The sequence below is a fragment of the Lytechinus pictus genome, chromosome 15 (genome assembly GCF_037042905.1).
Source record: "Lytechinus pictus isolate F3 Inbred chromosome 15, Lp3.0, whole genome shotgun sequence".
Lineage (NCBI taxonomy): Eukaryota > Metazoa > Echinodermata > Echinoidea > Temnopleuroida > Toxopneustidae > Lytechinus > Lytechinus pictus.
In genome coordinates this window covers 17691200-17714862 of record NC_087259.1, presented here as the reverse complement: position 1 = coordinate 17714862, position 23663 = coordinate 17691200, and the positions used below count along the sequence as shown (strand labels likewise).

The following is a 23663-nucleotide window of genomic DNA, read 5'->3' as shown; positions in this document are numbered from 1 at the left end:
CATCGTGTAAAATGACACTGAAATGGGCAATTCGCCTTTTTTTAATGATTTAATTTTGAATAGTGATTTTTTTTTTTGTTACATGGAAACAAATGCAAACAAACAAAACACACATGAGTAAGGGGACGCTTGGAATGTATAAAAAGTTCCTGTCTATTGCTATACGGTTCGACATTTGTTATTGTGTTTTATTTAGGGTCTCGGTCTTCAATATTTGATAAATTCCTCATTATGGATCCACGAGGAATTAATTCAATTTATTACCATTAGGATATTCACTCCATTTGTTTCTTTGCTTATGTAGCCTACATAATTCAAGAAGGCAAACTGTGTAACACTATAGCCAGGCACACTCCAATTTAGCATATATTGTTGGACACGCAGACGCGCATATATAGGCGATGCTCTGTGCATCAGAACGCGACATCACACAATGGGTGATTGTTGATCGATATCTTTAGAAACATATTTTCGATCACATAATACCCCTTCTTCGAGGAGTTCGCACAAAACGCGGACACATCACCAGCTCCATGAATAGTGTAAGCAAATACCATCTACATTCACACGTGGGACTACCTTCTTCACGTGGACATGAATTCTTTTGTGAGTGAGGTGCAGGTATAAAAATATGCATTCAAACACATACATAGGCATCATGAAATGATGAATGGATGTGTATGGGGATCTCAAATGAAAATTCTTAATAGTTGTACCGACTTTTGAATTTGGAAACTATGCAAAACTCCACAGAAATCTCGATATTGATAATTCATCATTAACGCTTTAACCAATTTTTAGCAAAAATTTAATCTCTTCTACTTCTCTCCCTCTTTAATTAAAAAACAAAAATAAAATTTATATTAACCCCCAATTATGTCACTACCATTACTACTATATCTGCCCCACTCGTTCTTGATTTTAAGAAAATAGCCGAACATGTTCTTGGTCCTAATTCCACTATCAGAGGCAACACATGCACGATAAAGATTATTTGAAAGAAGTGGAAACCGGATAACAAAAAACAAATCAAAAAAGACAATTTCATTTTCCGGCAATGAATAAGATTTACTGTTCTGCAGATTTAACTCTCTAGAGAGTGATATCAATCATCTTGTCTCTCATTTGCAGATCACTGTGTTGAGTGCTTCGTGCAAAACAAGCTAATTTACACTTTGACATGTCATAACTTCTTTATCTACACGTATTTCGATGACATCTTCAGCATAATGATTGTTCGAATTTCATTTTTATCCACTTTTTGTTGCCCTTTAGAACGTATGTCTGAAGAGTATATTTGTTCCGCATGTCCCCCCCCCCCCTGTAAAGGTTGAGAGCCCTACTGTGCATCTGTAGTCATGATGGTGGTGTATGGGGTGTACATGTATATACGTGCGCGGGTGTTTGTGTTTTATCAAACACAAAAGGACAATATAGTTATGAAACAATAAGACAATGTACCAAGAGACCTGTAATTTTCAACAAAAATTCACAAAGAATGACAGTCCACCCACGCCTCTTCAAAAGGATAGGTATCTGTAAACACCCATTTTAACAAACAAATCTCTTCTTTTCTCTATCTACCTTCTCTTTATTAACGCATTGTGATTCATATTATGCGATGTGTTTCAATTTGATTTCACGATCTATGGATTCATAAAAGGGTACTGTGGTTTGACATTTTGCCTTTTTTCATTTTCTTTTATATTACCAACTTAACTGTGTGCGGTAAACGGTTTGCAAGATATTAGCATCGGTAGTAATGTTTTTCAAATTCTAAAAAGATAAATTAGAATGCCTTTATCAAGGCTTGTAGCTCTGTTGAATATGTTCTATGTATGTATATATAAGAAAGTATACATGTACAACAGCTTTGACAACTCTTTTATTTAAATATGTTCTCTTGTTCTCATTGATCTCATCATTCATTTCTTTCACAATATATACATAAACATGACTCGCCATTTAACAATTCCCATTAGTGCTTGTCGTGCTCTAAAATTAAGACAAGAGGAGAAAACTTTTTAACATTTGTTTTATGTACATGTTGTACAACTCCTAATCTGAATACAATATAAAGTAAATGCTAAAATTCGAAATTTGTAAATAGATATTTCGTTTCTGAAGGGGGGGGTCTGAATATACATATCAAATGCTAAATAACAAAAAGTTGCCTAGTTTGTACTCTATCTCACATCTGAACAGTGGGTCAGTAATTGAAGGTGAAAGGAACAAAAATATATGTTCATGTTTTTTTTTGCTTCTACTAATGTCACTACTGCTTCTACAACCACCGCAATCAATTAATTATGTTGATATTAGTTTATTTGACATAAAACTATGAACTATGGCCACGATACAAATAAGAATGTGTATATATGTCAATGATTAAGGTTTAAAAAAAAGTTTTCATATTAACAGAATGCCATTGAAAAAAAAGAAACAAAAAACAATTAATGGTCCCAAGACTGATCCTTGTGGAACATTCGTTTTCCGATTCATTGTATTCTTACCTCTGAACATTGGAATAGCTCTCCAGCAGGTGATGGGTCCTTGACTGCAGTACTGGCCAAATGACACCTCCATGAAGAAGAGTGGAAGACCAGCAAACACCAACATAACAATGTACGGGATGAGGAAAGCACCTATGATACAAGAAGCAGATAACAATATCATCTCATCAATCACTGACTAATCCCTACCATATCACTGGAAATACTAATGATGTGATGATGGTCTATCATTACTAGCATTATCATCAATGATACTGTTATCATCATTACAAATTATCATAACTCTCACGGTATCATATCATCGCCATTCCATAATGATAAGGTTTGTTAGTATAGATCACCGCTGCTCATTTCTGAAAATATTTACCTTTTCTCTATCTGTATTTTCTTTCACTCTTGTCCTGATCTTCCTTCATCTTTGACCCCGTCACCCCCACCCCTCTTTCTTTCCCTCGCTTCAGTATAAACTACTTCCGATTATAAACGTGTTGACATTATCATATGTGTATATATATATATATATATATATATATATCCATTTTGTATACTCACAAATGCCGAAACTGTTCCTACTAAACTTAAGTTGATAAAAGTGTGTATTGTTAGAGAGGGCAAAAAGCAACACGTGATGCCAATTATAAATACGTATAGCATCCAATAAAACCAGGTCAAAATCCATTATTGTCACTTTAACAATTTAAGATATGACACGAATAAAACAAATTGTTTTCTTAAAGTTCATTTTTATAACATCATCCTAAGTTTTTGAGTCATAAAAACATCACTGGAATTTAGGAAAGAGCGCCATTCTCCAAACACATACCAAATTTAAATAGATAATTTATCGCAGGGACATTAATGCCATGTGTGTCAACAATCAAAAGTTTATCAAAAAGACTAGTATACTATGTTAAATAGTAGAATATGTTAATTCTGACGCGAACTTTAGATAATTGTTCCGTTTGAATGAACGTGTTTGACGTTTGAAATAAGTTTAAAGTTAATCAAATTAAGAGTGGAAATTTAATGTATGGATTGATTTTTTGGAACAATTATTGACAATGCATTTTGTAAAATTTCATTGACGGCTTTTAACAGTCATTCTGAGACAGGCGTCGATATACGAATGGAATTAATATATTTGTATACATCGGAGAATGTCTGATACGAAATTGGTAAGCGACGGAGAACATGGGGAACCTGTATTCTGGTCTTATGGATGATTATGGGTATACCTGATAAATTGCAAGAAAACACAGTGGCCCGTATTCTGAAGTCAGGTTTAAAGTTGTGGTTTAAGTATGGAGAGCCAATTGCTACATAAATCACTAACAGTAGAGATATCATACTTCAGCTCATTTGGCTCTCAAATCATTCATAATTGTGTAGGAAGTATAAATAGATGATTGTCTTCACCATCGATGAATCAGGAAAGAGCACAGTAAACATAAGAAACATACAACTTAATAAAAATGTTGATACTTTTGGCTTCCCATACTTAAACTACAACTTTAAACCTGAGTTTAAGTTAAACCCGACTTCAGAATACGGGCCTGTGGGTCAATTGACATTGCGAAGATTTTATTCAGAGTTAAAATTCCCAAATTCATCAGTTTGAAGATGATTTCACATTATGTTCAACTATTATTTATATTATATTATATTTCGGCCAGATTATATAGGGTAGAGACAAAACAGGGCCCGTTGCATAAAATTTACGTTGACATCATTTGGTTACTACCATGGTAAAATGGTTAAATAGCCAATCTAATCAAGGATTCCATGGAAGACCCGCCGAGGGGCATATGATGCAGCTCGACACTGCAGAAAATGCTAGACAGAAAAAAAGTTAAGAAACTGACGGGGGGAATATTTTCTTCTGATGGAAATAAAAAGAGGGGGATGGGAATATTGTTAGAGAGACCAGAAGAAACTTACCTCCTCCATTCTCATATGCGAGGTATGGGAATCTCCAGACATTACCAAGACCCACGGCGTACCCCACACAGGAGAGGATGAAGTCCAACTTGTTACCCCAGTTACCCCTCTCGGGATTCTCATCTCCTTCAAACTCCTGCACCTCAACGGCGGCCTAAAATGAAAACAATTTTAGAAATATAATGATTTTCTGTTGTGGTTATCAAGCGAAATTTACCGTAATGACTTATTATACCGTAATTTTGATTTAGATAATAAAAAAATAAAAAATAAAAAATAATTGCATTTTGAACAATCTTGCCAGTCGGTATAGTGTTCTATTCTTATTCAAATATTAGAGTTTACAACTTTCTCAAATTGACATAATTCCATTGTAAAATTTATTGGTGCGTTTTTTAAAGTGTATCAATATTATATTTGTTAAAGTTGCACATCAAGGAAATAACCATTTAATCATGATTATCTTGAATATTTTAGAACCTAACAAACAGTGTTACAGAGCAGGAATATTATCTTGATCAAACATTTAAACCGGGGCGGGTAAATCTGCCGAAATTACGTCAAGTGTTTTCACTATCGTTGGCAAATTTCAAGACAAGTGCATTTGCAAGTGCAAGGGTCCTCGTTTTAATCACTTATGCAAGGCCGACGGAAAATACTGCAAACCAGGGGAGCATTTTCATAAACAAATGCTTTTCAATGATTTTCATCGATCGACTATTTGTTATAAGCTACTAAAATCCTAGCTGATTGGCCCAGATCAAAATTGTCAAAACCACTGACTAGGCCTCGTTTATTTCAGAATACGTTCCCCATGAAGATTTACACAATAACCTATATGGGCTAATGGCGTCGGTTACAGAAGCCTGTCGACTGTGGCAGTGCACCGTCTGATCCTTGAATGTCCATTATGGGAATTGGTGAGAGCACTGAGGACACCCCTTCACCAAGATACAATGGGGACAATACTACCCCCTGTTCCGAACAATCACCTACAAATGGGGAACTTAAGCGGCTTTCTCAGGCCCTTAGACCAGATAAGTAGCAAATCTTAGTTGGCTATAATGATGCATCTGATGCTTGCACCTAATCACCAGTATTCTCAGTTATTGAAGGTAAATATATCACATGTCACAGACGATGGTAGGGTATTTAGATTGGTGGTGAAAAATAAGGGATTCGAATTACGCGATCTGAACCTCTATTTTTATACTCTTCTTTTTACTTACCTTCTACCCTTTTTCTTTTATTTTTCGTTATTTTTACCACTTGAAAAATCAAAATGGGTGGTCGACGCCGACCCCGCCCCCTGTTACCGATAAAAGCAAGAAAGGTTCTTATCATCGGGCTCTCATTCTGGTAGTTCGATGGCGAGATTTATGATTTAGCTGCTGATATTGGCATTTTTCACTTTTCCAACTTTCTTTTTTTTTTAAGTTAAAAAATAACAATAACATTTGGTTTATATTCATTCTATCTTAGAGATTATATGCTATTTGTATAAGTGGTACTTAATATTGTATTTTATTATTTACTATGGTATACCATTATTTTCCGTAATATCGAATGGGCATTATACTGTACTGTTCGTTAGAAAGCGCAAAAAAAATTCGAGCTATATAAACGATTTTATATGCACATCGCACAAACTAGTAATCTTGTTCTGGAATAAAAGGGGTTGAATGAGTTACCGTCCTTCCTTCATTTTTTAGATAGGCCTATTCATGCGAATTATTCTATTCTAATCTATTTAATCTTAATTGATGTTTATGATTCAGTATACAATTGTAAATTTCATACAAATAATATTTTCTTGGTAATAATCAAGAAACGGTTAAGCCCTCTTCTGAATCTGGGCGTGCCTTATGAGCTCCAATATCCGAGAACGCAAAATGAATCCGTAACAATAATACCACGGAAAAAAAACTAAGCCGGTACCAATGACTTATCGAATCTGCATGACAAAAGCAAAGGGGCGGGGTCACAAAAAGTTATAGTCATCGCTTGCTCACCTCTAGTCAATAGTTATGATACAGTCACACCGGTGAAAGTGCCTCCATACCGACCAAATATTACGGGTTTTTTTTTTCAATGGCATACCATCGGTCGATTTGGGGTCGGTTTCACTGGTGTGACAATAGCACCAGTTTTAGCCAGGTAGTGAGAGTACACACTGGTTTTCCATTAGGTGCTGACCGAGAAAAAAAATAGTGGAATAGTTTGCGAGGTCAGGGTACGTTTGTCGATCGGCCACGAAAATGCTTTCATTTGCAACGCCATTCTGGTTTGCCCTCTTTTCCATGCCTCCTTTTATACCATCCACAATAGGGGAGACAATATGCCCGTTGCGCAACAGTTGATAGGGTACATAATGGCATTGCCTTCAACAAATATTATCCTTTAATACTATAACATAGGTACACATGCATGTATAGAGGGAATGTCTCGTTAACATAAGTCCTCAAACAGTCCTTCTTGGACTCATTAGAGTAAGAATCTGTCCGGAGGGGTTCAGAGTGTTACTGCCAATGATCGCCATCTCAGCTACGGGAGGCGCCTTTAAGATTTTTATGAAAGTTTGGTGATATCGAAGCGAAAATAAAACCATCGTTCATTCGCCAACTTTGTTTGAAATTTCAATTTGTTTTCACATTTTCATACGATCTGTCCAAATATCATTTATGATGAGGACGCAAGATATCATTTTGTCAGCCAAGCATGTTCGCCAGTCTGATATAGTCCAGAATCGGAAGATAAAGCTTTTCTGGTTAATTATTCTGAACCCATTATCATATCTGAAAGTTGTTTTTTATGTAAAATTGAGAAAAAAACATGCGGTGATTTGAGCTGAGGATGTTCTAAATAAAAATGTCACAGTGCATTCTATCTTGAGAAGATTTATCATCAATAGTTAAAAAGATGTTTCATTTCTTGATCTCGATCGAGGGGGTATTGTAAGTCAAATCAAATTAAAAAAAAATAATAAGCAGGTCCATTCGTTGAATAAGGGGATCCAGATCTTTTTGCAATAACCATTGCCCATACAAAACTGCCAATTATACCACACTGAAGTTTTCCTTTAGTGAAAGGCAAGCAGGGCAATATTTTGCGATTCTAGTGCCAATGCACGGAGACTTTGTTGTTCATAAAGGCCTATAATTCCGTAGTTCTTTTCTTAACGTCCTTCATTTATTGCCTCTCATAAAGTCCAATTTGTTTGCTTCTAGTTTAATGGTAGCCATTTTATAATAGGATTGATAGGATTCCGTTCTACGGTACCTCTATATCAACATCTAGGAAACGAGAAAATAAAGTTTGCACATGAAAAGAAAGGTACGGTACACCACACTCCGGTGTGCCAGTTTTTCAGGTCTAATTAATTTTGGAAGATCAATTGCTATAAATTGACGACCTGTTCACTTCAACACCAAGATTTTTTAAAAATATTTAAAAAACTACAATTTTTAGACGAAAAGTAGTTGGATGACGTTAATGGAAGACTGACAATTTTTTTTGGCAAGTTTGCTATACATATAGTAATTTTTATTAGGACCGCTGATCATGACGTGTAATTTCCTATACATCCGAAGTACTGCCGCGTCAATCATAAACAGAAAAGTTATTGTTTCGTCAAGTCATAAGGAAAATTGCTCATTAAGTCCGCTATTCATAATATAAGATGAGGTCAGCTAATCTTATACACTGATAATCATTAATCAAATCGGTCTTTATTCATAAAACAGATGACGGTAATAACGACCATTAATCATCAGGCCCGCTATTCATAATATGAGATGAGGGCAGCTAACCACAGTATACATTGAGGATAACTAACCATAAGGATCACTATTCATAATACGGACGAGGGTTGACAGCTGTGCATCATGGGAGAAGAGGGTCACAAGTATTAATTGATAAAGGATTCGCTTGTTGTTATTGTGAAAAGGGGTCTTTGTTCCTAATGGGAGAAAAGAATCGCTTGTCATAGTCCATGAAGAGGATCGCTTCGTGGTTGAGTTTATACACTTGATAAAAATGACCCTCCTATTCCATTATGAATAGTAACCTTGATACAAAAGAAATGTAGATAACGACCATTTTCCGCTTAATAAAGACGACTTGGGTCACATTGCTTAAAATTTACTATGATAGTAACTTTGCCTTTCCATGATAACTTTCACAGAAGTCTTGATTTTGATTGGCTGTTGAGACACGTTACCATGGTAGTTATCATTGGATGTCAAAAGTTACCGTAATGGTAACTTTAACACAACATGTCCCTTATTCCATTATGAAAAGCAACCTTAATCGATATTTTGAAAATATGGATAACGACCATTTTCCGTTAATGTAGAGGACCTTATGATTAACCGTGACACAACTTTTCATGTATTAACACTCCTTGTTTTAGAAATAGCGGCTCTCAAGAATAGTGAGCCTGTGTCCTGTTATCAACAGTTAACTACTAGAAGTACTTGTGGATAACGGTCATTGTCAAAAGCGGTGCTAATGGCTAGCGTGTGATTCCAAATTTTAAAAACCGACTTTTATCTGAAAAGCAATTTGATATTTGTTTATCAATTACTGAACTATCCTAAGTTGAAAAGATATTTATTTCATGGTGACCTAGCGATACATTATTCATAATATAAACATTCCTTAGTGTGCATCTCGATGCCATGTTAGGAAATTTTCATGTCGGGAGCGTATGCAGAAGAGAGGGATAGGCTGTGGTATGCCTTTTTACACCAATACAGTTACCACTGCTCGCCTTGTGATATGTCTTCGGTTACGTAAATTCATGGATACATACAAGGGTCAAATTTAAGAAGTCATTCAGATGGCTAATCTCATCCGAATTCAAAGGGATGTAATAACTAGCTTACATGATCACGAATTAGGTGCATGTATTCAAACAATACGCATGGTAGTGAAGGAACAAAGTCTAAGTCTGAAAATACGAAAAACATTTTACTTGAAAGCAATAAAACGTCTTCTCTGAAATCAATGATCCTATGGGCTGCCTAGTTCCGCAAGCCTTAATATATTTGATTACAATTAACTGCTGCCTGAGTTACCCGGGGCCAATGTTTTGTAAATGTGAACTCAAGTTTTTGATTGCTTATACCAGATAAGATTGTAAAACGCAAGTCCCCATCGTTTACATGGTTTAGTGTCTTCCAAATGTTCCAATACAGTCATATACGCCTACTGTACATCCCGTAACCACGCATTTGTGCAGGCGAATGTATGCAAATTATACTTCGTGGAAAAGTACTACGAAAGTTTATTGAAGATCAATATTAAACACTCCAAGATGTCAAATATTGTCATTTCACCGCCCCGGATTTTCGTTCACCTACAGATATTGGAGGACACGAATGTATAATTTGTACAGCAAATAATACACTTTCATGAGGAAGAATTATGATCTCAAACATTTGTAAACGATTGGTAGTAATTGGTTAACTATGCCAATTCTTAATGGCACTTTTTAAATAGATTTTAAAAAGGTGAACTTTAAAGATAAAGCAAAAAAAATACATCCGTATTCATGGCATTTGAGACTGATGTAATCTGTAATTTGTTGTTCCGATTCTTCGAGTTCGATCATCAGCAGAAATTAATATTACAACCCTTTCATGTGATGTAGAAAATAATTTACCTTAGATTTAACTTTGAATTACACATAGAATTATAATTTATTTGCCCCTCTGCATCCCAGAGTTGGTTACATGTAGTACCAAATTGAGTGGCATGGGGAGAGCACTGAAGTAGGAAACTCACGATTGTGCATGTTCAAGAACCTTTACACATTTTCCAAAAGGGATTTAATAATTTAACAATTTTTTTTTAATCTAGAACTTAATTTCTAATCATATATACATACACATTTTGATATCAATGATATTATCATAATAAATCATAAACACATCAAAGCAGAATGATCCCAGAGAATGATGTATGTGTACTAGAAATTCTACATCTATTTTATGTCGTCCACTGCTTCAGGTGTTTGGGTCTTAGCCTACACACGAGTTGAACTACTGTTACAGGGGTTTTATTCAATATATCAGTATGGAGAGCTCTTGTAATGCAAACAGTGCCAAACACCCTCCCAAAATAATAGAAATATAAAAGGACGGTTAAAGAATCGGAGATGTATATTGGAAAGCTGCCAATATCGAGCCGTCATCGATGTTGTGATTTATGATTTCGTGCTTTTGTTGGTTGCAGAATCATGTGATTGAGTTAATAATTGCATTCATATTCATAAAATGTATATGTTGATCAACCAATAAAAATCACTGGAAGCTCTTGGGTTGGGTGTTTACTTTAAGAATGTATGGGCAAATAACAGATTTTTATTAAAATCTTTAAAGTTGAATAAAAGTTTAGGCCTATCGTTGCACCAACTATAATCTTAAAAATGAAGTAACAAATCTGTTGGTGAATGCGTCCAACCGACTGACAAAACTGGTCAAAACAAACCAAATTATTGCTCAGAATGTAACAACATTTTTCATTTGATATTAACCATTTTATCAGTCGGACATACACATACATCAACAGATTTTTTATTTAGACTAATCATTTTTTTTTTGGTGTACCTGGAAATCGATCTGTTCGTGAACTGAGCCTTTTGAGGAGGATTCCACTTTCTTTCCATACTATGGAGAGAAAGAAATAAGACCTACTAGGCTGTGATTAGTTGGGATTACATTTTGTGATTCACCAATAACCATTGTTCGAGGGGGAGGACAAAAATCCTTTCAAAATTCATGGAAAGGGGAGAAAGGCGCAATACAGACATGACAAAAACGTTACAGAGAATCAAAAGAATGCAGCCATTGTTGTTGTTCATTCTAGGCCTCTTCCACGTTGCTCAAAAGCTGAAAATTTTCGACTTTCAGAGAAGGGGGTCCATGAGACTGCCATTACAAGGACCATATTCCATGTCACCGATATAAAAATGACGAACCAAATGCATGACATGAGATGCCGTTTAGTAATTCCATATTCTATCATTGTAGTTCACTTTAAAGTTCGATTAATGTAATAGTATAATAATACTTGTATGGTTTTTGTTCACTAAAATGGGTAGATAAATGAGGCTGTTTTCAAAGGGCGTCTTTTACGACGCATCGTAAAGTTACAATAATTAGAGACGTAATCTGATCTACTTTTCTCCTCCTGCTCCAATTAACTCATCACATCTCACATGGGGCCCGTTGCATAAAACTTGTGCCATGAAACAACTCTGGCAAATAACAAAAACTCTGACAAACAAAATTGTGCCATTGAAAATTACATATTTTAAAACTGGCAAAAATTTGCCAGAGTTTTTTATAGCAAAAGTTTTATGCAACGGGCCGCTGGTTTACAGTCCTTTTGATGACTTGATTTTGAATGCATTTTCACACAAAATATTTTTCCCATCTCATATATTATGCATGTATACAGCTTTGGCAACTCTTTTTCTAAATATAAAATTGAAGTAATATAGAACACAATTGTTCTCTATATTCATTTCTTGAATAGATAATGTATCCATGACGGGATAATATGCATTTAGCTCCAACAAAGCTATTTTATTTAAATGAAATCCAAATTTTCGACGTAATACGTCTTCTACAGATTAATATGTTCGTTTATCGTGTATCCCTGAAGACGTGTTCCGTCGAAAAGCTTGGATTTCATTTGAATTAACCTAATTTGTTGGCGCTTAATGCATTAACTCATCAAGATGTATTTTTGTCTTTAGTGTCAAACATGCGGAGATTCTAAATCGTATCTAAATACACCTGTTTTTCCACCAGCCGGCAGCCTTTCAATTCCCTCTCCATCCTTTTCACTTTCACTTCTCATGAAATGTTCTTCATTCAAACATCCAAAGAGTCGTTTTTCTAACCACATGGTGAGCCATACATGTTTGATTGTTAGGCTCTTCCCATATTGAGACCTTTCTTGTCTTGGTGCTTTTTTACGCTTCAACCACCCCCCCCCCCCTCTCTCTCTCTCTCTCTCTCTCTCTCTCTAACTCTCTTGTAATTTTCCTATGCTAAGTTCGGAGATCATCGGCATCTTCAGTGGTAACTGAGACATACACAAGTACTCCTTGTACGTTTCATTTCAAATCCTCAGCGTACTGTTTTAAAAACCTTCCACACAAATCATTAATATTGAGGTTGGACACACTTTCATAGAAATCGATTTTCAAGAAGCTACAGTACAGTGTAAGGTATTATAGGCCTATTCATTTTCGTTAAATAAAATTTTTGCCTGTCTCGCTAACACTTATCGTATATGGTATTTTCGGTCCTCAGACCGTATAAACTATTTCTAAAATCGCATTTGGCGACAAGTACATTTTGCTTCTCCTCTTTACTTTATACGTATAGCATTCACAACATTTTTTCCGTGAACGAGAGGGGAAATGTCTGCAGATCAATTTGAATTTATTGATTTATTATGGCTATAACGGGATTAACTTCAGATAGGTTTTGAAGAACAGAATAGATGTCTGCTCAACTCAAATCAACAACAAAATACTCCAGAGTCCCGAGCATGCGAAGGAATTTATCTTGGAATTTTGAAAGAAATGAATATCGACATACCTCTTCGTCCGGTTTCCCCATATTTTGGCACTTTTCCACGACAGTAAAAGTAAGATCAAAGATGACTAGTTCCCTTCTAAATCGATACTGGCCGTTCGGCGTAATATACCAACGGATAATGTGTGCTTTTACCAATGTCCGCACACTCGCACAAACTTCGACGAATAACTTTGTCGAAGTTCTTTCTTTTCTACTTTGGGGAATGGGCGCGGCTTTATACACACAGTCATAAGCACACAGTTATATAACGCACACACTCACTTACAACGCACAACGCACGGCGATTTTTATGGCGGATTGATAATGCGTCTGGAATTCGTACCGTCACCGAGCGTTTCATTGTTATTAACGCCAATACGCCCTCCAATAAGCAGGTGTATAGTGAAAAGAAATTACGCGTAGGCCGATATGGGGTCTTAGAAATTATGCAAATTTCTACCAATTAGGATCACTGAACTTGAACGCCAGGAAAATGCACTCTATTCATGGCAGAGAATCTGAAAGGCTTGAAACCATTTTGTTGTTTGTGAATAGCAGATTGCGCGATAACCAGATAACGTTCATTAAAGAATAGCTAGAATGATACTAAAGTTATTTTTCTTCCCCGTTCCTGTTTCTTTCAAAATTCATTTACCCTTCTTCAAGATAGTAATATGAAAAATTTAAGCATTAAAATGGTTTGAAGTTAAAGGGATATTCCGGGCCAAAAAGTAATTAAATCTAAAAAGAGTAAAATTCACTGAGCAAATAAGCCTACATTTATAGTTAAGAAATATATTGTGAAAAGAGTTATTTGCACATGGTCATGACTATTAATTAGCAGAGCTGATGATGCCATGTCCCCACTTTCCTTTTTCTTGTGTCATTAAATGATGTTAATATTCCATATATTCATGTTTCTAATGGTACGTCTCCCTTATAATAGAATAAGTTGCAGCAATGAATGTCTAATGCATTAAATCAGTTGTCTATCCAGTTTTTATAATTCTTGGAGGACTAATTTCATATAATAAAAATTTAATATAAAAGAACAAGTATAGGGATACGACATTATCACTTTGCTCATTGAAGACATGCATAGAACTATTTTATGATTCCATGTCCGGTTTTGATCAATTTTTCAGTGTTTTGTTTGTGTGATTTTTCTTAATCTATTCAAATCAGATTATTTTCAGCCGGGAATGCCCTTTAAAACATTAAAGCTTAGTTTTCTTGCCATGAACTCATTCAATTCTGTTCAAGAAAGCACTCGGTGATCTTGAAAACAGTCTTGTCTACTTTTTTTAAAGGCCATTGTCCCGATTTTTACTTATTTTCGAAAATTAAGAGTTTAATTATTTTACGACCGATACGGAATAATGACACTTAATACAAAAAATGTATGAACACAACACATTAATTTCCCATTCCTTGATTGATCGTTTGTGCAAGTCCGAAAATGTTTCATTCCAACTCTGTGTACTTCATACTACCATCATGACCATATACTGAAATGAAAATAACCACAGAACGCCCTTTAGTTTCGATTAAACTATAAACAAAAATCAGTTATTTGAATGTCTTATTGATCATAACAATTGAAGGTAAATGCAATGATACTCTTTCCAAATTAAAAAGAAAAGGAGAAATAAATATACAATATCAAATAAATCATGATGTGTAAACCTATAGGGCATGGTAAATCCCCAAAGGCGATGCAAATACCACGTTGGAAATAGTGTCAAATTATTATAATCATTTTTTTTTTGTATGTCAATGGTAGCACAAAACTATTTCCTTTATCATTTAAAGGGGAATCTACACCCTGCGACGTTTTTTAAACGGCGGGAAATGATACAAATATGATTTTTAAATGTTGACATAAACGGATAAGGAATTACGAAAGGACTATGTAAAATCTTAAATTGGTAATTTGGTGAGTATATTGTAATACGTGTTAGGGAAAATTATCCCATTTTGTCATGTACGAAGATGTTCTTATCAGGTTTCTTTCATTCCCCCGCACCTATATTTTACAAGGCAATTATCCAAATGAAATAGATAACATAATTTTACAAAGTCATCCTAGAAGAAAAGAAGTATTCCAATTATTTCAGAGATAACATTATGCATGTGCGTTAATTTCGGAGAACATTTAGGAGTAACCCCGAATATTGCTTTTTCCAACTTTTATAAACTCATCAATTTTCTATCATGCTTGTGGGATGCTGTCTGAGTCTTTTTTTAAAGAGCAATCTACTTCTCTGAATTTTCATTTTCATTTTAAAAAGATGTTTCATTTGGGTTTGATTCCACTTAACATAATACGCAGATAATGTATGCTATGAATAGAAATGAAATCACAAGCATTTCATAGATTTTTCTTAACGAATTCTTTTTTTGCATAGATTTATAGAGTAGAAGTCAATTCTCTTCTCTGTTGCCGACAAGTCAGTGCAACGTGTATTATTATGATACAACCAGTCATAATGACGGGCACAATACATTTAATTTATAAACATAGTCTTATAATGTTTTTTTCTTTTTCCTTTTCTCTCAGTCTTTTCTTTCTTTTTCTTTTTATGCCGCATCGTTTATCGGGGAAGGGGGGTGGGTGTGTGAAGCGTGGCTGAGAGTGCAGTGTGATTTTTAAATGTTTTGTTTTTGTTTTTTATTATCATAACTTCCTTGAATTATTTTGATTTAATGATATTGTGAATAGAAAAAAAATCATGTTAAACTTGAGATTTATGCATATATTATAAGTATGTTTGCGTTTTGTAATTTTATTCATAGAGATTGCTAGAAAATTCTGTTGCATGTTCCCTTTGTGATTATAAACTATTAAATAAATGTGTGCAGATTGTTTCTAAGTTTACTTTTTAACTAATCAAATTAAAATGTTTGCGTGTATGAATTCTTAATCAATTATGTTAATAATTTCATGTTATACATTATTTTCTCATATATATGAGGAAGAAATGAAATTTGATTTTGAAAAAATATAATAATAATAAAATCAACACATTGTAATGTTGTAGTTAAAGTGCGGATGAAACATTATATAAGACATTATTTATTCCTAGTAAAGGGGTTTGTATGATAATGCACGTTCAGTACTCAAATAACCTTGTACAAGTGCTCGCATTCATACACTTTCATTAATATTGTGTGATTATGCATGCAGCTCCCCCACCCTCTAATGATAAGGACTCTCGTGAGAAGCAGATCTATTGTGACGTTTTATTGACGCTGGGTCTTTACTTTCCATGCATTGTATAAACCAACAGAGTTTATACAATAGGTCTTTTGTAATCTTTCCCAGCCACAAAACTAATAAAATCTGCATGCGTCATATTTGCTTTGGTCTTGTTAGGAGGCACTGTGATTTAGGGGGTACTTTAAGTTTATACCAAGATGAATGTTCTAATAGTCATTTCATGAATATATTGAAACCTTTTGAATATAATTCTAGCGTTATTTGCAGAAGCTTATCATACTTGTTATAAGAATGCAAATTCTCTAGCAATACTGTATATTCATTCCAAGGATGTTGTACTAGAATTAAAAAAAAACTGTCAAATTATCTTACTTAATGATCAAAACATTCTCAATAATTGTAAGTTTATTATATTTCCAAGAAAACCTTAGTATTACAATATGTGCGTACATATAAGTAAACTTGTTCTTTCAAATATATCGTAACAATTTCGCAAAGTTCACAAACTCAAATCGTCAACAGCTAAGTTACATTATCAAAAATAGAAAAAAAAGTACACATTCCCTTAGATTTAATAATTTTTGCGTAAATTTTCAGGCTTTATAAGATATCATTGGAAGGCAAACACAAAAAACAAACACTGGGTCACTTGCGTAAAAGCCAGTCAATCTGTCCGTGTGAAACAGATTGAAACACTTTGACTCAAAATGCATCACCTTGACTAATTTTAGAACCTAGTGTTTCACTGTACGGATAAGTAAATCATTTTACTCTGTGTAAAAATATTACAGATAAAAGTTTAATCATGGGGTATGGGTGTGTATGTGAGATAGTGAACTAGTTCTCAAGCGGTTGCTTGGGAATTCTGGAATATCGACATGGTGGTGCAGGCATTTGTCTATTCATAAACTTCATTACCCAAAGTGAAAAGGAAGAGACGGGTCAATTCACAAGATAAAAATGAGGTTTCAAATGACAATTCATCTTGGTTTTTTTTTCTTTTTGAGGTCATTCAGTTGTGTAAAAGCATTATGAGCGTATTTTCATATTATTTGTTGGTGGAATCAATGCCGGTGTCCGTGCCGAAGGTCAAAATCCCGGCACCCCATTTTTTTTTATATAGTTGGTGTGAATATCGCGTAAATTTTATAAAAAGTTGCGAGCGAGCCAAAATTTTGACATTTTCATTAAAAAAATCAAATTTTGTGATAGATTTTGACGCAATATTTATAAAATATATATTTCATCCTTCTCTCTTTCCTTTTCTCTTTTTTTTTCTCGGGGGTGTCAACCATGCATGTGGTCATCTACTACCTGAGAAACAGACCAAATGCTTGTAAACCAAGTGGGTATAACCTAAAACAAAGAACAAGCATTGTCACTACAGTACTTTTTTAATTGACTTCAATTTGTTTCCACGATATTTTCGAAAATACAGGGAGGGAGGCCCTTATAAGACTAACCCTTCTTTGAAATTTGAAAACAGCAACCACGTCACTCAATTATGTTTTTATATAAATCATGCTTAATTGATGTTTATCTGTTATCTGCCAGTGCTTTCATTATTCAGACTTGAACTTCACATGAACTAGACTTTAATCCCCAGCAAACCATTAGAAAGAAAGCAGGCAAGCCTGGCACGAAAGAATGCTTTTGTTATAGGAGAGATATGTGGTGAAAAAAATATCAAGTGTCTGCATGCAAATATGTGTGACGCTCATAATACGATATATAAACCATTACTGGAAACAAGTATAAATCTGATTTATCAGCTTCCTTAGTCAAACTTAAGAAAAAAATAAACTTCAGCATTTAGATATGTCAACCGGTATGCCTATTCTTAATCATACATGTCATAACTTCTTCAATTTTGAATAATCGGACACCATTTCATGCCTACTTAAATCATTTTCATTTTGTTTTCAGCGTTCAGTGAAGTCCTGCTCCTATCTTTATTTCTTTTCCTTTTTGTTTTCGTATCGCTCGTGTGTTTCCCCTTTTTCTTGTTTTTCCGCTGTCCTCTGTTCTGTCACCTCTAGCTCTGTGTCCGTCTTCGTAGGCAATTCTATAATAATTATTTAGAAGGGTCCACACACTCCAAGCATTTGGTGTTTTAGTGGATCCCTCCATTTTCTCAGATCTTCATAATGTTTATGATAATTTGCTTATATATGATACTTATGGAAAATACCATATACGTACCTAAAATTCTATTGTTTGTACAAGTCTTATTTGCGATTGTCATTGTAATCATTTACGACCACTTTACTTTGTTCTGTTGAAAATGAAATAAAACATATTGAATTGAATTGAAAAACGCATGCGAACAGATGGGGAGGTTTGGGGGCATGCCCCCCCCCCCCCAAAAAAAAAAAAGTTTCACGACCAAGAAAAAAAAAGAGAAAAAAAGAAAGGGTGGGGTAAATGGTGATACATGACATCTACTTCCAAATAACATGTCAAAATCTATCGCAAAAAAAAAAACGATTTTGTATCAAAATGGTGAAAAGTTTTGCTCGCTCGCCTCCCTCGCTTCTAGCTTTGTAGAATTTACCCCCATACACTACGTCTTTCCCCTCAAATATTTTTGATTTTTTTACGCCACTGTGGTGTACTGGCATTTTATGCGCGAAGCATGATGCTAATTCACACCAACAAAACTTATTCAAAGTCGATCGATTGTATGCCATTGTACATAGCTCAGCTTTGACTGGTTTGAAGTGTTTCATCGGGGTGATCGTGTAGCACATAATCAGCAGAGGATCACGTGGTATAAAATGATATACAAAGCGTAGATAGATGGCGCTGAGTTATTCATCAAGTGTTCGTGCTATTGAGTGATTAAATTATATATGGATTTTATTCTTTTGGACGTGATGTATATATTTTTAAGCAGTAGTCCTTCATTCATATTTTCAACTTTCGCTTTCTGTTTTTGTTATAAAATCTTCATTTAGATTGCATGTTATATATAGCAAATTTATATTTTTATGTTTTGTTTTAATTATATTTCACTTTTGTAATTATGTATTATGACAATGTGTGGAAAATCAGAACGGGGGGGGGGGGATAAATGAAGTACTATATCCTTCATTTTGGTTACGTCACTCTATGAAATTAACATCGCCTTTTATTTTTACTTTTTGAACATTACTAACACCATTTAAAAAGATGGATATTTGTGGTTTACCAATATTTGCAAAAGTATCACCATGTTTTGTTTTTTCTTCATTTCCTGTTTTTAGGTATGCTAGCTATATACAACAAGGCAAACGCCAAGCGTTGTCTCGCCTGCATATTGCAGTCATGAAGAGACTGCGTGTCAAAACTACATGTATGCTATATGACTTAGATTGACCTCTGTTACGAGTTTGGCGATCCCACCTCGAAGCTATAGAAAGTTATTGTGTGTACAACACAGCAGTGCCAGTCATGGAAAGTTCATTGACCTTTGACCTTAATCAAATTCAACTCACATTCGAACTTGACCTGCACCTTCAAGAGATGGACCTCTTGTTTGAATTTGGCAATCCTACCTCGAAGATATAAAAGTTATTATGTGTACAACAAAGCACAGTGTCAGTCATGGAAAGTTCATTGACCTTTGACCTTAATCAAATTCAACTCACATTTGAACTTGACCTGCACCTTCAAACGATGGACCTCTTGTATGAATTTGGCAATCCTAACTCGAAGATATAGAAAGTTATTGTGTGTACAGCACAGCACAGTGCCAGTCATGGAAAGTTCATTGACCTTTGACCTTATTCAAATTCGGCTCACATTTGAACTTGGCCTGCACCTTTAAGAGATGGACCTCTTGAATGAATTTGGCGATCTTACCTCGAAGCTATAGAAAGTTATTGTGTGTACAACACAGCACAGTGCCAGTCATGGAAAGTTCATTGACATTTGACCTTATTCAAATTCGACTCATATTCGAACTTGACCTGTACCTTCAAGAGATGGACGTCTGTTATGAATTTGGCGATCTCACCTCGAAGCTATAGAAAGTTATTGTGTGTATAACACAGCACAGTGCCAGTCATGGAAAGTTCATTGACCTTTGACCTTTTTCAAATTCGAATCATATTCGAACTTGACCTGTGCCTTCAGTAGATGGACCTCTGGTATGAATTTGGTGATCCCACCTCGAAGATATAGAAAGTTATTATGTGTACAACACAGCACAGTGCCAGTCATGGAAAGTTCATTGACCTTTGACCTTTGACCTTATTCAAATTTGACTCATGTTCGAACTTGACCTGTGCCGTTAGGAGATGGACCTCTGTTATGAATTTGGTGATCCCACCCCGAAGCTATAGAAAGTTATTGGGTGTACAAAGTTATTATGTGTACAACACAGCACAGTGCCAGTCATGGAAAGTTCATTGACCTTTGACCTTTGACCTTATTCCAATTTGACTCATATTCGAACTTGACCTGTGCCTTCAGGAGATGGACCTCTGGTATGAATTTGGTGATCCCACCTCGAAGCTATAGAAAGTTATTGGGTGTACAACACAATTGTTGACGACGACGACGCCGACACCGACGCCGGAAATAGTGATACCTATGTCTCGCTCCGCTACGCAGGCGAGACAAAAATGCTAACTTCTAATATGCACCCCCTGTTTATTAAAAAAATGGGTATTTGTGGTTTACCAATATTTGCAAAAGTATCACCATGTTTTGTTTTTTCTTCATTTCCTGTTTTAGGTATGCTAGCTATATACAACAAGTGGAATGCCTCTGGCCGTCTCACCTGCATCACGCGATTCAATATAGCAGCAGTGCTGATTTTGAAAACTACTATAACTCGCACAAGATGTTCAGTGATACTTGGTTACTCTTATTTCCACGTTTTATGAACTAGACCAATACACTTATAGAGATATGATGGCAATTCAACAAATACCCCCAACGTGGCCAAAGTTCTTTGACCTTACATGACCTTTGACCTTGATCATGTGACCTGAAACTCGCACAGGATGTTCAGTGATACTTGATTACTATTATGTCCAAGTTTTATGAACTAGACCAACACACTTTCAAATTTATGGCTGTAATTCAACAAATACCCCAATTTGGCCAAAGTTCATTGACCCTAAATGACCTTTGACCTTGATCATGTGTCCTGAAACTTGCACAGGATGTTTAGTAATACTTGATTACTATTATGTCCAAGTTTCACGAATCAGATCCATAAACTTTCAAAGTTATGATGGTAATTCAACAGATACCCCCAATTCGCCCAAAGTTCATTGACCCTAAATGACCTTTGACCTTGGTCATGTGATGTGAAACTCATGCAGGATGTTCAGTGATACTTGATTAACCTTATGTATAAGTTTCATGAACTAGGTCCATATATTTTCTAAGTTATGATGACATTTCAAAAACTTAACCTTAGGTTAAGATTTTGATGTTGATTCCCCCAACATGGTCTAAGTTCATTGACCCTAAATGACCTTTGACCTTGGTCATGTGACATGAAACTCAGGCAGGATGTTCAGTAATACTTGATTAACCTTATGGCCAAGTTTCATGAACTAGGTCCATATACTTTCTAAGTTATGCTGTCATTTCAAAAACTTAACCTCAGGTTAAGATTTGGTGTTGACGCCGCCGCCGCCGCCGCCGCCGTCGGAAAAGCGGCGCCTATAGTCTCACTCTGCTATGCAGGTGAGACAAAAATGGTTACTTCTAATATGCACCCCCTGTTTATTATTTCTTTTATTAGAATATAGTACAATAAATATATATTACCTATTAATCAATTGAAATAACAATATCGAAATATACATGGATGTATTCGCCAATCAAAATGTAGAATAATAGTACAACCAATTAACTTACATGAATCAATAAAAATTAAAAACAAAAAAGTGAAATATTTTTTTCTTTCTCCATACAAGACAAATTTATTAATTTATTCGTATTATTATGAAAAGTGATGCAAGAGTTTATGTATTTGCATAAATGAATTTCAAAATAAAACAACTTATACTCAAATTAATAGAAAGACATTAAAGTACATTATTTTTAGGCGACATACCCCATCCGTATAAACGACAACATTACTGTTAATTTTGCCGTGTAAAGGAATCCATGCAAAAGAAACGTTAATTCCTTTCTACAAATATGAATTTGAATGAGTTAAAATAGTTTACGACGGTTTATTGCCATTTCGTCTAATGCCATTTTGACCACTCACCATATGGTCTAATGTCATTTCGTCTACCATCAGTTGGTCCACTATCCACATCGTCCAATTACCATTTCGTCCAAATACCATTTTGTCCAATAGCCAGTTGGTATAATAACCATTTCGTCTATTATCATTTGGTCTAATAGCCATCTGGTCTAATTGCATTTTTTCTTAATCATTTATTTTATTTACGATAATTTCAAGGTATAATTAATTCACCGCCCCCGCTCGGATAACGCAACGTATTTGTGTTAGACAAAATGGCTATTTGACCAATTGGCTATTAGACTAAATGACTATTGGACGATTTGGGAATTGGACGAAATGGTTATCGGACGATTTGGTTGTAAGACGAACTGATTATTGGACCTAATGGGTGGTGGACAAAGTGATAATCAGACGAAATGGCAATTGGATGAGTTGATAAGTAGACGATTTGGATATTGGACCAACTGATATTAGCCAACATGGCTATTGGACTAAATGAACATTGGACGAACTGATTAATGGACGAGTTGGCATTAGCCTAAATGGGATTAGACTAAACGGGTGGTAGACAAAATGGTTGTAGACGAAGTGGTTATAGGCGAACTGATGATCAGACGAAATTGATATTGGACGAAATGGGTGGTAGACGAAATGTTGAAAGACGAAATGGCATTAGACAAAATGAAGGTAGACCATGTGGTGAGTGGACGGAATGGCAGTAGACGAATTGGCAATTTACCGGCAACTAGTGGGAGCAGTAAAACAATTTCTTTAAAACTGAAAATCATGCTAGAAAATTGTTCACTGATGTGGCTTATGAACTTCTTCATTAACGACAGTTTTATTTTTAGGAATGTTTTAGTCTAACGATTATCTATACATGCTATCATTTCATTTACAGCGTATTACCTTTCTCTTATTTTTTAAAATTTACTTTGTATTTATTCATTTTTGGGGGGGGGTTAATTTCTCCCCATTTTTATTTTCATAGTTTTCCTCTTGGGTACTCAACTAATTTCTATTCATGACTTCGAACTAGGACGGCAGTTTCTTTAGGCTAGTGCTATTTTTCTGACCCAGTTTTTTCGTATCATCATCAGATATTTTCAAATAAAAAATAAAAATTTAAGAAACTAGTATACATCTATTTGGGGGGGGGGGGTTGTCAGAAAATTTCAGAATAAAAGGAAAAAATC

The 23663-nt window shown here is 35.0% G+C and overlaps 1 protein-coding gene across 1 annotated transcript in view; it reads right to left on the bottom strand.

Moving 5' to 3' along the window:
- LOC129277837 (sodium- and chloride-dependent neutral and basic amino acid transporter B(0+)-like) overlaps positions 1-13685 on the bottom strand; it is a 31669-nt gene extending 17984 nt beyond the window's left edge. Inside the window, exons 1-3 of the mRNA XM_054914013.2 lie at positions 13070-13685; positions 4452-4605; positions 2514-2645 (exon numbers count right to left, since the gene is read on the bottom strand). Coding sequence (XP_054769988.2) covers positions 2514-2645; positions 4452-4605; positions 13070-13090 — 307 coding nt within the window. The 5' untranslated portion in view covers positions 13091-13685. The remainder of the gene's footprint in view (positions 1-2513; positions 2646-4451; positions 4606-13069) is intronic.
- Positions 13686-23663: the final 9978 nt, after the last annotated feature.